This window comes from Ptiloglossa arizonensis, chromosome 1, assembly GCF_051014685.1.
Source record: "Ptiloglossa arizonensis isolate GNS036 chromosome 1, iyPtiAriz1_principal, whole genome shotgun sequence".
NCBI lineage: Eukaryota > Metazoa > Arthropoda > Insecta > Hymenoptera > Colletidae > Ptiloglossa > Ptiloglossa arizonensis.
The window spans coordinates 28,334,612-28,350,182 of NC_135048.1; the positions used below are offsets into that span (position 1 = coordinate 28,334,612).

The 15,571-nt window shown below is 38.8% G+C and overlaps 2 protein-coding genes across 3 annotated transcripts; both read left to right on the forward strand.

Moving 5' to 3' along the window:
* The first annotated feature begins 167 nt into the window (after positions 1 to 167).
* LOC143150571 (proton-coupled zinc antiporter SLC30A2) lies at positions 168 to 11,522 on the forward strand. 2 transcript variants are annotated; one of them, XM_076318958.1, is made up of 8 exons: positions 168 to 334; positions 7,230 to 7,423; positions 8,028 to 8,144; positions 8,276 to 8,424; positions 9,665 to 9,816; positions 9,916 to 10,123; positions 10,535 to 10,775; positions 10,862 to 11,522. In XM_076318958.1, the coding sequence occupies exons 1-8, from the start codon at positions 303 to 305 to the stop codon at positions 11,005 to 11,007; spliced, it is 1,239 nt and encodes a 412-aa protein (XP_076175073.1). In that variant the 5' UTR covers positions 168 to 302; the 3' UTR covers positions 11,008 to 11,522. The 2 variants fall into 2 exon arrangements, with proteins under 2 accessions (XP_076175073.1, XP_076175084.1); XM_076318969.1 differs by lacking the exon at positions 168 to 334 and adding an exon at positions 2,019 to 2,179.
* Positions 11,523 to 12,188: 666 nt separating this feature from the next.
* Tap42 (immunoglobulin binding protein Tap42) lies at positions 12,189 to 13,926 on the forward strand. The gene is made up of 4 exons (XM_076318980.1): positions 12,189 to 12,487; positions 12,672 to 13,010; positions 13,088 to 13,482; positions 13,552 to 13,926. Exons 1-4 carry the CDS (start codon positions 12,350 to 12,352, stop codon positions 13,736 to 13,738), a joined length of 1,059 nt encoding a protein of 352 aa, XP_076175095.1. The 5' UTR covers positions 12,189 to 12,349; the 3' UTR covers positions 13,739 to 13,926.
* The last annotated feature ends 1,645 nt before the right edge of the window (positions 13,927 to 15,571 follow it).

Genomic DNA, 15,571 nt, shown 5'->3' on the forward strand with positions numbered 1-15,571 from the left:
GAAATTTTGTATTCGTGGACGAGTTCGATACTCTAGTGACAATATTGAAAGGTCGCGCGGCGATCGTTTCGTTGGAAGTTTATAAACTTACGACGATTCCGAAGGAACGGACTTTAATTTGCTACTAATGACATCTTCCGCCAATAGAAAAACGTCGCGTTGTGATTCGTTGCGCACGCGGGCCAAGTTATTCCTCGTTCGTAGTTTATTTTCTTACACGAAGCAGTATTATTCGTACAAATCCAGAGAGAATCGAGATTTCATATATCATACAAACAAGGATCGGCATCTCTGTCACAAGAATGGACGAAACTACGCGAGACAATCAAATATCGTACGTAATATTAGCTGTGTTTTTGTCGTTCGCTAAGATCACATATTTTCATGTTCACTTGTAACTATGTATTGTACTCTGTTTATAACCAAAACATGAAGCACTTGATCAAAATAATGCGATAATTTGGCTGGTACAAATACACAAGACTCGTGACTCAATTCGAGTAAATGTTTAATTTTCATACTTTAGTTGAAAGATGAAGTCGCCCGAAAAAATATAGAATCGAAATTTTTACACGGTTTTCGAGAAATCGGTTAAACGGGGATATTGACCGCATGTTTACGTGATAGGGTAATTTATCTTGTTCCCGCTATACTTTGGTAAGCATCGTCAAAATCATATTCACGACTTTTTATACGTTTTGAGTAACGATCCAGAGAAAAAAACGCTTGCCTCGCGGCACGATCGAGAATGGAGATTTGCGCGCGCGATTTCGCGTTAAAAATTTTGTAGAGCGATTAGATAGAATCAAAGAAATATAAAAGATTGTTAACAACGGTCTCGCAGCGGATTCGTTGATTGGTTGTTTCCACATTCCTCGTGTACTTATATATACATTTTATATCTATAAGTATTAAGTGAGATTAACGCGCGTTCAAAGAACACTATTATTCTGGTGCTCGCGATTGTTTAAACAACATTATCTCGACTCGTTACCTATGTCCGGATGTTGTATCGCCTTGTTCTATTTATAACGGATAAATCGGCAATATACGTCGTAACGGTCGCAGTGAAGAATCAAAATAATCGTTCAAAAGCAATATATACATTTTTCCCTGACTCCCATCCGCCCCCCTAGTACGATATAAGCCGACCAGTTGCCGTAGTCTCAGTCAGATCGGTGAGGTACGCGAAACCATTTAAAGGTTATTCATCGAGTTTCAGCGTCAGTGTTCACCGTAAGAAAGACAGTCTCATTTAAAGCGCAAAGAAGTTCGAACGAGTTTTTACAGGCGTTGTCTTATCAAGAGAGGTTTTTCTCGCGGCAGGTGGAAAATAAGGGATTCGATAATCGGAAGGAGTATCTTTCGTTGACGTATTTACGGACTCGAGGGGGGAGAACGAGTAATGGACGAGCATCGATCGAAATCGAACGAATCAGCGTCGATCGACGTTTAGACCGGGACGATCGATCCGCGTTGCTCGAGATTCGTCAGAAGCGCGGGAAATCCGGAATGGACGCAAACGTTCGGTGGGAACGCGAGAAACGCGTCAGGAAATAACAAAAACAGGAAAGTGACGATAAGTCGAGGCACGACAAAGATGGAGTCAACGACAGGGCAGATAGGAAGTTCGAAAGGCAGAAACAGATAGAGGAAGCGCTACGGGTGGGGGAACGCGACGTTGCAAAAGGAAAGGCATGGTGGGAGGAGAGTCGAGAGTGGTCGTTCGAGGGAGCGAGAGGGAGAGAGACGAAGCAGGAGAAACTTATTGAGAGCTAAGCTATCTGGTAAAACAAACGGACTAGCCTGGACAGAGGGTTTTCTACTAAACGACGGAATGAAGTGGCAGGCGGGTTTTGTTGTTTATGTAACTAGTGTCGCGCGCACAGTCCATCCGCATCTCTTCGTTGTCGGTCGGCCGAGGACCTAACGGCTCTCGATTCTTTTACGATCGACTTCGTTCTTCACTCTACCTACCGTTGGGCCGGCTCCCCCCTTCTCTTCGACTTCGACTCTTCTGCTCTTCGCCCCTACGCCTCTTCGCCTCTTCGCCTCTTCAGCTTTTCTTTTCCATATTTTCGATCGATCGCGGTGAATCGATCGTTCGCGGTGAACATCACGATCAGCGCCGTCCAGTACACATCGCCCCGAGGATCATGGATGACGAGAAGATCAAGCTGTGAGTTCGAATATCCTTCCGGATTCAATTCGATCCGATTCGATCGCTCGATCGGTTCACATTTCCTCCCCACCTCCAACCCCACCAGAGAAACCAGCACTCCATCGAAGCGCGCGTCCTTCCGCGATCGTCGTCGCTTCACGGCCCACGATTTTCATGCGTGAAACCGAGAGAAAGTGACAACGCGAGGGGAACTTCGATCCAACGGGTTGATTCTTTTCGATGGTCGTCATGTCAAAAAATTATCCGAATTGTTTCTCCTACGCGAGACGCGTTCTCGGAATACCTGAAATTCCCATTCCGTTGATCAGCTTTCTTTCTTTCTCTATCTCTCTCTTCGCATCTTCGAAAACACGTGCCGTGTAATATCGTCGATCTACTTAGCGTAGTCTGTGTTTTCACAGTAAACCATTTGTGCTGTCTGCAATGTTAGTAATATAGAATCTTCTTTTTTTTTTGTTATTTCTTCGCATACATTTTGCTCTCGTTCCTTCGTCTATATTTCTTTACTTGGTCCGTCATCTCGATTACGAAAATGTACTTTGAAACACTATTTTTCAGCTAAAACGGACATTGTTATTAGAGAAATGGAAAAACAGTCAGGAAAAACACAATAAACGTAAGCTAGCCGGAAAGGATTGCAGGAGTACGCGGTGAAACGTGAAGCGTAGATCAAATTGCGATCGTCAATGGCTCAGCCCTGCGGTTACCTGTGTTTAACCAATGATTACTTGCTATCGCCCGCGTTTACTCACGATCGAATTCCTTCGTGTTGCACGATAATGTTCAAACGATACCTGACATGGAAACTGGACACAGAACAAATTCAATACTCGGTATGAAATTCGATTGTCTGTTTCGGTGGATCAGTGTTTCTCAACTCGTAAGCCGCGAGCTATTTCAAGAAAAAAAGAAGCTACACGCATCCTTTTTAATTTGACTAGTAGTTTTTTTTTTTTTTTTTTTTTTTTTTTTTAATAAACGTTTCGACCTTTCGCGCAGACCATCTTCAGGATGTTGAAACATGCTATTAAATTAAAAGGTAAATAATGTTTACTCCATATGGTGTAGTATTAGCTTCATGTGTGCTTAAGATAAAGAAATATCACAAAGAATACAACGTCGTAAGATTAGTTAAAATATAAAAGGATGGATCGTATTTCTTTTCTTAAACTCGATTTGTATAGATCACGTTCACATACCTGAGACCCGTGTGAGTTTGCTAACACTTGTTTACATAAACATGCAAAAAGGTTTGAACTAAATACCACGAGATCGATTGAATTGCATTGACATTTTTAAAGCGTGAATATAATTTTAAAATATCTTAAGAAATTATAACTCAATTCTATTATACAACAGTGGGTACGCCAACAGTTTTCTCTTTTGTTTTTGTTCCGAAAGGAAACAGTTTGAGACACACTGCTCTGGATCGCTTCGAACGATTGGGTTGCGTCTTATCCGTTTCGACGTTGATCAGCGATGGCAATCTGTTTTATTTAAAACGCATGTATAACACGCGTACGCTTAGGAATTTCGCGACATCGATCGAAGATGGATTATCGATCACGTCATTCGTCGCAGTACGAACGACGCGTGGACCTTATGTTGGCGTCAGTAGAGATTCGCTGGGTGTCTCGATTCATCGTTTTTTTTTTTCATCGATCTGCCATCGCAGGAAGAGAGCAGATAAGAGTGTGTATCGCGAAAGGAAAAGGAAACGTAGTGAGGCGTGTAATTCATGTCGCGTCGAAACTATACGACGCTACCTATACTTCAGTCCACGCACCTCGACGATTCTCCCCTCCCCTCGAGCGCTGCGATCGACTTGGTGTTCGAATACTATTTCTTTTTCTTTCGCAAGACCGACGAGTAAACGACAGGACGGGGTCGGAAGAATGGATTGGGAGTTCATGAAACGAATCTACGATATACACTATCGGACAACTGCTTATTTATTTATTTACATATACTTTTCTTTATTTTTTCATTTATGTATTTCTTTCTTCTTTTCTTTATTTATGTGCTCCCCTGCTTATTTCTTCATTTATGTATTTTTTTTATTCGTTACCTCTCCTAAACGATAGGTTAAAACCCCTTCGGTATAAAATAAAACAAAAAAAAGGAAAGAAGAGAATGAGACATTATACATGTATAGGGTGATTCGCGTAAAGTATCTCAAGTTACTTTGACGGACACTGTCGGAAATAGCGTCGGAAGTCTCGTTTGGTTTTGTATGGTTATCGGCGGTCATTTTTTGGAACGCTCAGCCGTGGTTCGTATGTTATGTAATAGGACCCTGAGAATTCTATAAAATCGAAAAAGAAATTTTTTTCTCTAATAGTTTTCGAACAAAAGCTCGTAACAATTTATGCGGTCCAACCAGTGTATGGCCGAACGAGTAAATGAAAATAGGTAAAAAGAAGAAAACAATAAATGCGTTGTGGTATTTCGAGTTGTTGACCGGTCGTTCAACCGGATAAGACGATACATAGAGAAGGCAATGGTAAATAAATTACGTCGACGGATTCGATCGATTTTAACGGAAATATAGATTTTTTAATAATAAACGAAAACGCGATCGACGAAAATATTTAATTTGAGACTGTTTGTTCAAACATTTATTGCAAACATAGAAAGTGATAAAAAAAAAGAGAATAAAAATTTCAATAATCATATTATATTTATTATAATAATCCGCGCAATACGAGTGCAATTTATCGCAAAACAGAAAGAGAGAAAGAAAGATAATTGGGTAGCAAAATAATATTAAAGCATAATATCTACAATTTTAAAAAGAATTAAAATTTATCATGTTTTTCATAAAATTTCTCCCCTCCCGTGGCGCCAAAATGACGTTGCACAATATTTATAGATTTTAAATAGCTTTCGATAAATTCCTTTCTCGTAAATGCGCTCAGAGGAATATTCTTCATCGTAAAACAATTAACACGAGCCAGAAAGAGTGGGGTTAAAAATTGTCCGGGTAACGAGACGACATCAACACATTGCTGCATTACTTAATTAGAATTTAATCTCATCAGATTATAATTTTTATCCTACGGGGTTTTCGCTTGTTACAAAATTCTCGAGTGTCCGGATCGCGAGACTGCGAACTCGCGAAGTCTAAATAAGAAAGGAATGGATGTCTAAAATTTTTTAAAAATTCCAAATTTCTCGCGTTTCTTGAAAAATTTCTCCCCTACTGTAGTGCCGATAAAGTCATTCCCCCATAAAAAGAAATGTGCTTCATAAAATATCTCTTCTTTGTCAAAATGATTAATACGGACCAAAAAGTTTCGAGTTAAAAAATATCAACTTTGTAAACATAATCTTATCCTTCGATCGAATCGATCTGAACGCCCACACCCGCGTCGATTGGCCACCCTTCTTTGTGTATTTCTTCACTCGTCACCTCCCACCCTCGTACAGTGCACCGATTTGCACACAACCGCCCGTGACGGATCTGATTTCGCGTTTCAATTGGTTTTTGCACACGGCGTTTATTGTCGTCGCACGTGATTACCGGCGGGAAATCGGTGCTCGCTACTGTGAAAATCTTCATCACGGATTACGATCTAAGCGTGTACGCGCATTTGTGCAAATCGGCGGTCGGGGTCGGGATCTTGTTGTCAGATAACGCTGCACGAGGAACGATAACGATTGGTCGTCATCGTAATGTCACGAAGAGGCGTACGTACGTATGCACGCGCGTGCAAGTTCCCCACAGTTCGTGATTTGTATCTCGAAAATACTGCGACGCACCCAAATTTCCGTGCGTTCTCGCTCGAAGACGAGCCGTTTATCTTGGTTGTTTTCGAACGCCACCGTCCCGTGTGTCCGCGGAACGTCACACACAATTCGATCGCGGCGAGAAGTTTCGCGCCAAGAATGTTCGTCCTTGCGCGTCGAAGGTTAATCGTCGAACGCACGCCCGTGCGCACGCGGCATGAACTTCGCGGAAGCGATGCAAACGCGACGATGGAGCAACGCAACGTCGACGGTTCGCGGTACGTTTCGATCGAGCAATCGACGAATAAGATCGAACGAAAGTATTGAAACTTTTCTCACCCGTCGTGATGTAATTTTCCTCTCCGGGAAAGAAATATTTTTAATCGATAAAAAATGCTTTAATCGCGTTACACTCTGCTTGAAAATAAAACAGTTCGAAAATACATAGGGTGAGTCGATAACGGTCTGGAAAAACCAAGATTGTTTATTGAGAAACCACGTGAAATACGTTGTACTGGTACATTCCTCAAGTTTTGTATTCTCGAAAATATGTAGGGTGATAACCATCCGAAGTATCTTAATTTATTTATTGAGAAACCTTCAAGTTTTTCAACGACACTGCGTATCCTTTTCCGGTACAGTGTTACGCACAGTCGGTAAACAGACGAATTCAATGACCCGCGAACAAAATAACCTTGAAGCGATTTCCGCGAGTTGCAATACACGATAAGCACGAGAAGCGAACCGTTCTTATTTTGGGTTATTAATATTATTTTTTTTATCAGTCATAGTATTAAAGGAACAAGCGGGGTCGTTTAACGAATTCAAGGTAAATCTAATATCCCGCGAAATGCAAGATTTCTGTACAAATCACCGAACACAACGTATTTCGAACGAAATGAATTTTCTTAAAACGTACGAACAACAAGTTATTTGAAATGGCAATTGTTATCGGACTCGCCTCTGTACGTTGCTCCGTAACCTCTTTCCAAACGAGTAAAAAGTAATCGTTAACGGTGGTAACGCGAGTAATTGATCGAAGAACATAATTTCCGAATTGTCGCGGAAAACAACGATAGATGATTTCTATCGCACGTGATGCAATCATGTCGAATTTTGCAGGTTACATAAACGAACGTTCGCAAGAAAATTTCTGTTCTCGTTATCGGTAAATGCTCCTAGAATCAAATGGAAATTGGACGTCATTTTCGCCTATCACCTCGATAGACGGTTTCGTTCAATCTGTGAACGTAATAGGGTCACAACATAGTGTAATATGATACCGTGTAGAAAGCAAATGATTCTCGTTGGTCCGTAGGTTCGAGGACAAAGCCGTGTACGGTTATGGGACGAGCATACCACCCAATAACAACGAAGTCGAGGACAACGAGGTGTCGTCACCAAGGAAGGTGATCTTCTGCGTGCATGGAAAACTTTCAGGTTGCTGCACGGTGGTCAGGGGTATGCCGATCGACGAAAACGCAGCCATTGATTATCAAAAAAATTCTTCCAGTAAGTTCTTCGTTCCTACGGGGGGGGATTTAGGCGAAATTTTTGATTCGAACGTACCGATGAGTATCTTCCCCCTTAAATGTCACGGTTCTTTTTTTCGAAAGTTACAAATAAAATTGCAACCGAAATTATTTTGTAAGTTGAATTTTATACAAGTCACTAATTTAACGTTAAAATTTAATAAACGAATACTGACTAGGTAAATAAATTAAAATCGAGAAAAAATTATTTTACCATAATAATTATATACCGAGTGGGTAAATAGATTAAAATTAACAAAAATTATTTGACTCTAAGTTACATATTGGCTGGGTAAATAAATTCAAATTCACAGAAATTGTTTGACTGTAAATTACATATTGACTGGGTAAATGAATTAAAATTAACAAAAACATGTCGTTAAGTATCTGATAACGTCTATACAAACAGAAAATAAATACGTCGTAAAATACACATTAAGAAAGATAATTATATGCATTTAATGGTTCCGATCCAATAGTTGTTCCATTATTTATTTGTAATTTCCAGTCGGTTAAGAATTTCGCTCAATCCCCGCCGACTTATTTCACGCACAATTGTAATTTTATTCTGTATGATTTCACAGCCATTACGGAAGACCATTGTCACAGAGAAAGAAACGAGGAGATCGATAAAAAGGCAAGAAAGAAATTACTGCTTGCTAGCACGCTATGCGTAATTTTTATGATAGCGGAAATCGTAGGTAATACACTACGTACGAACGTACGTGCTGAAAAAAAAAATATATATATATACATATATATAATATATACAAGGAAATCGAAGGAGGAGTAATGTGAACGATTTCTCAGCAAATATGATTTCCTGTTGCAGGTGGAATATTGTCCAACAGTTTGGCGATTGCGACGGACGCAGCGCATTTGTTGACGGATTTTGCGTCGTTCATGATCTCGTTGTTCTCGATATGGGTGGCGAGTCGACCAGCAACGAGGAAAATGCCCTTTGGATGGTACAGGGCGGAAGTACGTATCTCTCGGAAAGCCCACAAACCGTGAAACTAACATGTAAAGGCTGATTCGTATACCGTTGTACCAGAGTACTCGAACAATAATGCACAGGCAGCAATATTATCTATTCAATGCGCAGAATTCCCCGAGGCTTTTTTTTCTGTTTCGAAAGAAAAAAAGACGACTTTGAATATTTACGTATACTTAACTGTCTCGACTAGATTATATACAGACAAACTCATTGTGGTTTAGATATCAATCCGATCAGGAATGTTTTGATACGATACGAGCACGATATTCTTGAACGTCACACTATCGCTCAAAACTGATTAGACGCTTGACGCAATGAGTGTTTATTTTAATTTAGTAAAAGAAGTGGAGATTTCGAACTTAAGTTCATTTTTATTACAAAGCTTTGGTTTTTTCGTGGGAACGATACAATTATTTTATTAACACCTTAAAGATACTGTTTTGTACTATTCATTAACGCACACACTTAACGAGAGATTAAATACTTTTGAGCGGTAGTGTACCCGAATAGTGTACCTGATAGTATACGTTATCTTCGGATAGTGACTTGTAATCGTATTTTCATAATGAGTGCAAAAACCTTCGTAAAACATACTATGTCATTTTTTGTATACTATGAAGAAGATAAAAGGAAGCTGCTCGAAAGGAAATTGAAACAATTTCAAATATTGGGAAATACTTTTTATAAACTTTTCTTTCGACATCTTGCGAGCTTCCTTCTTTATTATCGTCGTATATTATTTAAATATTCGAAGGATTGGTGAGAAAGCTTCATCAGATAGCCACTGTTATATTATAGAGAGCTTGTTTATACATTATATCAAGCTAAGAGAACACACGAGTATTACGTTGCATGTATTATGATAGCTTTAATGAAAGAGCTTTGGTTAAAAATTAGCCATTTTTAAATAATCTCGAAACTATATACCAAATGCACAGAACTACACGTTGGGATTAAGAACTTTAAAGTAGTTTGTACTGTTCTTCATCATATCCATTCAATCCCATATTATGAGGACGCGATGGATCGAAAGAAGCACTAGGTTTAAAGTTGAAGAGTAGCGACAAATGTAGTTCTTAGGTCGATCCGATCGAACATTCGCGCAAAGTTGTAGTCTTCCCTTGCAACTGTTATCCGAACCATGCTGCCCCGTGTCCGAACGAACGGTACAAATCAGCCTCAACATTTTCCTTATCAAGTGTAACATGTCGAATATCGTTGCAGGTAATAGGAGCTTTGACGTCGGTTTTACTGATATGGGTGGTTACTGGAATCCTGTTTTATTTGGCGGTCGAGAGAATCATTCACAAAAACTTCGAGCTGGATGCCACCGTGATGTTGATTTCGTCTGCCGTCGGCGTTGCGGTAAATCTAGTGTTAGTGATATACACCATTCAACTAAAAAAACCACGTCCGAAAATCATCCCGTCGTTCTAACTGGATTCGATCGGTTAATAATCGGTTTCGTTTCGTAGAATGGGTCTGTCGTTGCATCAACACGGCCACAGTCACGGACATATGTCGCACAAGTCGCACCATTCTGGAGAGACCGCAGGAATAGATAAGGAGGACCTCGTTCACGATGGAAAGAACATCAATGTACGAGCAGCCTTCATCCACGTGCTGGGGGATTTTATTCAAAGCATAGGAGTCTTTGTCGCAGCACTGATCGTTTATTTCAAGGTATACAACTCAATAAATTCGTTCTAAATTGTAAAAGAACGAACCATTCAGAATCATCACTCACGCACCTTCGTACGCAATCATCCAATCCATTGCGACCTTAAGATACCGACCATAAAAAGAGAAATATCAAAGTTCAGTAATAGATATAATTGGCGCGTAAATAATCACCCGAACCCATTAGTCACTCAACTGTACTGACAAAACAAATTAAAAAGACACTTTTTCTTAGAAATACATAATACAATAGATTTAGCTAATCAGTTTACCTTGTAGTAAACCAATTACGACCAATTTAAAATTACACCCCATGTCATTGTGTCACGTATAATTTACTTGTAATTCTCAATGAGAATTGATTGTATTCAATTGTTTAAAAAATCAAGAAATTATATGCGAAATTTTTTTCAGCCGAGTTGGAGCATAGTCGATCCGATCTGCACCTTCCTGTTCTCAGTTTTGGTGGTATTAACTACAGTAGCGATAATCAAGGACGTGATGAACGTTTTGATGGAGGGGATTCCAAAAGGATTCGATTACTCTCAAGTAGAGAGCACGTTTATGCAAATGGATGGAGTCGTGAAGGTGCACAATCTTCGTATCTGGGCGCTGTCGTTGGATAAGACTGCATTGTCGGCGCATCTCGCGATAAGTAAGTCGAATCTGTTGTTCCTTGCCAAATCGAAAGGAATCGTTATCACTATGCTTTAATACGCTTGTTTTTTTTTTTAATCGAAGAACCGGGTGCGAGTCCCCACGATATATTGCGCACGGCAACCAGAAACATTCACGATACGTACAAATTTTTCGAAATGACGCTCCAAATAGAGGAATTTAACGAACGAATGGAGAATTGTAAACAGTGCAAAGCGTTGTCGCAGTAAAATCGGTTACCACCTTCGGATTTCACCTTGACACCCGCACACGACTAGCCACATCAATGGCCACTTGATTCAACCACGTGATTCGAAAGGTGCTGCGAGTTAAAAACCTTCTAGAAACGATAAAAGGTTGAGGTAAAGGTATCTCAGACCCTTCGTGCGCGGAAATGACACGAGGATGCCACACGCTATTTTTTCAAGGACCAAGAATCGAGAATAATGAAACTTTTTTTACCTAGCGAAAGAGTATTTGCAAACTATCCGATCAATTAACGATGCTCAAGAAAACGTTCGAGCGTTTCTTTAATCGCGTTAGTTTTATTTTAATTAGTCAGTTTCACCGCCAATGCGTGATTATTGTCGTTATTTATTTTAACAGTGACTTTCACTGAGGCGATCGAGAATAAAAATTGTACAGCCGCGAAATGATTTACCGAATACACTACCATATTTCGTAACCGACCAGTTATCGATATGTAAAGTACTAAAACACGAGAATAATTAATGTATTCAAAGGATCTGCGTCGATTTATTTCCATCCCGACACGAAACTGCTTTCGAACCAGTAAGGGGAAACAGGTTCTAGGTTTCGTTTAATTGTTGCGAAACAAAAAAATGCTTTGCCAATCGACTCAACAAGGTGCTTGCTATATGTCTGACGCTTTAATAGAACCGCTGGATGAACTGCCGATAATACCGCCGCGTTTCTCACGCGCAGGCTACCGCCGCATTTTATTACCAACTTCCATTTGTTGTTTCCATTTGTTATTGTTACATTAAATGTATTTTCAAGTTAATAAACAATTCAGAGTATTCTCAAATCTTTTATAATCCTTCTTTTTTATTTCTCCAAGTTGTCCCCTAAGTCAAATAATTGATCGATTCATGAAAAGTAAATAAGAAATTAAGGTCACATTCGAAATTATTGTCAATATACCCAAAAAAATGGTTCGCGAAATTTCATGAAAATGACGTCATAATTCCAAGAATTCGCAGAATTTTTAAACGGTTAAAGGAAGACAACAATTCAAAGGAATTAAATAAGATTTTGATTTTGATTAATTACAAGCAATTTTATTTTTATAAACATATATTTGCAAACAAAAATTTAAGACTGAAAGATGTAAATATGATCGCGCCGTTCTATTAGTGCCATCTAGCGTTATAACTAGAAGTTTATGAAGGAGAAGTGAATGTATTGCACGTAGTATTTTCTTTGAGTGCCATCGAACTGAAGTCAGTTAATGTTTGTCGGTGTTCATTAGCTTTGATAAGAAGATTTGTTTTGTTTGCATCAGTGCCGTCTCACAAAAACCGGAAAAGTAACTGTATCAAAACGGCAGAAATGTCGGAAGAAAATTCGTTGAATTCAGGAAACGATGCAAAAGATATCGCAACGTTGTCGCAATTATTCGACAAAGCATTCGATCTTTTTAACGAGATAAATAAAACCGATGAACCCACGAACAGTGCAAAAGTTCAGGTATTGAGTGTTAAAGTTACATACAAGTTTTTTAATATTATTCTTCTCCCACTATTAATGATATTGATCATCTTTTTATGAGAGTCACGCTTTTAACAATCGCAAGCATTTAAAAATAATGCATTTCCTATTTCTTCAATTAATTAATGTATTAATGTACCTTTTTACTCTTGTTTTATGCTAGTCTGACATCAGACGAGCTATGTATATGTTAGAAGATGCTACAAGACTGGTCTCCATAGTCGATATGTTTAGCCACAACGAATCTTTTGAAGAAGTGGCTACAGAAAACATTAAGTATTTTTTACTACCAGCATTCCTTGGTACACTTGCTACAAAAATATGCAATACAAGTGATAGAATGCACATTGTTAATGTGGCAGAAATTTATTTTATTGATTTTTTAAAACGTGTTAAAACATATGGTTTGACCGACATTGAAATACCAGAAGTTAAACCAGATGCTGAAAAAGAAAGCACTTCCGGGAGGATTAAATCAAATGCTGAACTAATTACAGAAATGGTACATTTACTATTTGGATTTAATCATTGAATAAAGCACTTCTTAAAGAAGTTATAATGTTTCTTGATATTTTGTAGATAAGTCGAAGAAATACAAAACTGCAAAGATACAGGGAGCAAAAGGAATTAGAAGCGAGTTTAGTAACCTTCAGAAGAAATTTGTCAAGTCCAAACGTAGATGAAGAAATCAAGAGGCAATATTTCGTTGTACTCATAAAATTATATGTAAATCTAACAATTGAAGAACTATGCTCATTAGCAGCAGAAAAACCAATTCTGGAGTATATCAACAAAATGGGAAAAACCGAAACTATGACCTCGTATGCTTCACAGAAGCGTAAACCTGCTCCTAAATTACAGCCGATCATTATTACTCGAGATGAAGCACAGAAGAAAGTATACGGAGCTGGTTACCCTAGTCTACCGATTCTTACTGTTCAAGAATTTTACGATCAACGGGTGAAAGAAGGAGAGTGAGTATAGATTTTGTATTTGTGTTCACACAGTATTGAATTCTAACTCTTTCAATGTATTCTTTTAAGCTGGCCCAATCCGTCTCAGCAAACTCAGGCGAATTCGAAGCCTTCGGGAGGAGACGAGACAGAAGAAATTAAAAAGGAAGAACTGCTTGAAGACGATGATCCAGAGGCATTGAATCAATTACGTGCCATGGACGAATATAAAGACACACATAGAAGAGGATGGGGTAACCGTGCTAATCGAAGTTAAGCGTATAAAGATCACATGATTTTGCGATTATTGGAATTGCGTGATCACTATATAATACACGTATTTCTTTTTACGAATCCTTCTTCGAATTATTGTACTCGTAACGCGCATTCCGGATTCGAGATGGTCTGTTAAAAATTATATTATTAAAGTTGTGTATTAATCCTGAATAAAAAGAGAAAGTTATACATTCTTGAAAGATAATGCATGTTCCCTCCTTTTTATTGCCTAATGCAAATTTAAATTTAACTTTCCTTTCTTATGTTATTAATTTCACTCTTTTTATAGAGGTGACAGTATTGTATCCATCTAGCGGCGATATATTAGGGGGACCGGAAAGTAATGTCGTTTCCTTACATTAAATTCAAACACATAAATTTTTAACGAGTTTTTATTTTTAATCAATGATATAATCACCCTCATTATCAACAACCTTTTGCCATCTAGTGTGCAAATTTTCAATGCCGGATCGATAAAAATCAATTGGTTTTTGAGCAAAATATACAGAGATGGCATTTTGAATATCATCCAAATTTGCAAATCTTTTGCCACTTAGAAAGTGTTGAAGCGATCGGAATAAATGGAAATCCGATGGTGCAACATCGGGCGAGTATGGTGGGTGAGGCAGTACCTCCCACCCCAATTCATTAATTTTTGCCAAGGTTCGTCTTGCGCAGTGCGGTCTTGCATTATCGTGTTGCAGAATAACGCCTTTTCTGTTGACAATCGCTGGCCACTTTTCAATTAAAGATTTATTTACACGATCTAATTGTTCACAGTAAAGGTCTGCATTCACAGTCTGTCCAGGTTTCAGCACTTCAAAATGAACAACGCCGCGAATACTCCACCAAACACACAAAAGGGCCTTTTTGGGGTGTAAACCTGGCTTAGCCTGCCTTTTGCGTTTTGGATTATCATAAAGAACCCACTTTTCATCTCCGGTGATCAAGTGATCAAAAAACGCTTCTGTATTGTGCCGTTGAAGCAATAAGTTGCATGTGGTGGATCGGTTAGCCTTGTTCTCTTCGGACAGATTATGCGGGACCCAAACACCTGCTCTGCTTACTTTCCCAATCTGCTGCAAATGTTCTTGGATGGTCGACCAAGGTTGGTTAAGACTGACAATTCCTCGATTGTCTGACACAGATTTGCTTCCACTTCCGCACTTAACACGTCATTGTCTAACGTTGTTGGTCTTCCTGATCGATACGAGTCGGAAAGATCAAAATTACCGGACTTGAACTTGGAAAACCACCTTTGGCATTTATGAACGTCTAATGCATTTGGATAAACATCGCAAATGTTTTTGGTAGCAACTGTTGCGTTACTACCCTTGCGAAACTCAAAAAGCATGCACTGCCGGATATGTACCTCTTCTGGTATTTGGCTGGCCATTTCACCCAAAATTGTAAAGAAAAATTTTAAATTTAATTATTTACAACTAAACAAGTCACTATAACCTCAGAATGTCTTTGCTACGACTTTAATGTACACAATGAGGTGACAAATGACAATCAAATAGTGACATGCGCAGAAACGACATTACTTTCCGATCCACCTAATATATAAATCACTCCATCACTCCTTCGTCGACTTTATCGACTTCAGTAAAAAGTCGAATTGAAAATAATTTTCAAAGTTGCCATTGTTAAATGTGGCGTGCGCACGGAACTATTGATTTTTCATTATGTCGGTATTTCAGTTTTTGAGATACGAATCATAAATGAGGTACAAAATACTTTCTAAAACATTTTAAGTCGATTTATGTCAAACCTTGAGATGCGCAACAGTTTCGCTCTTTTAATCAAAATAAACGTAAAGCACATATTCCAA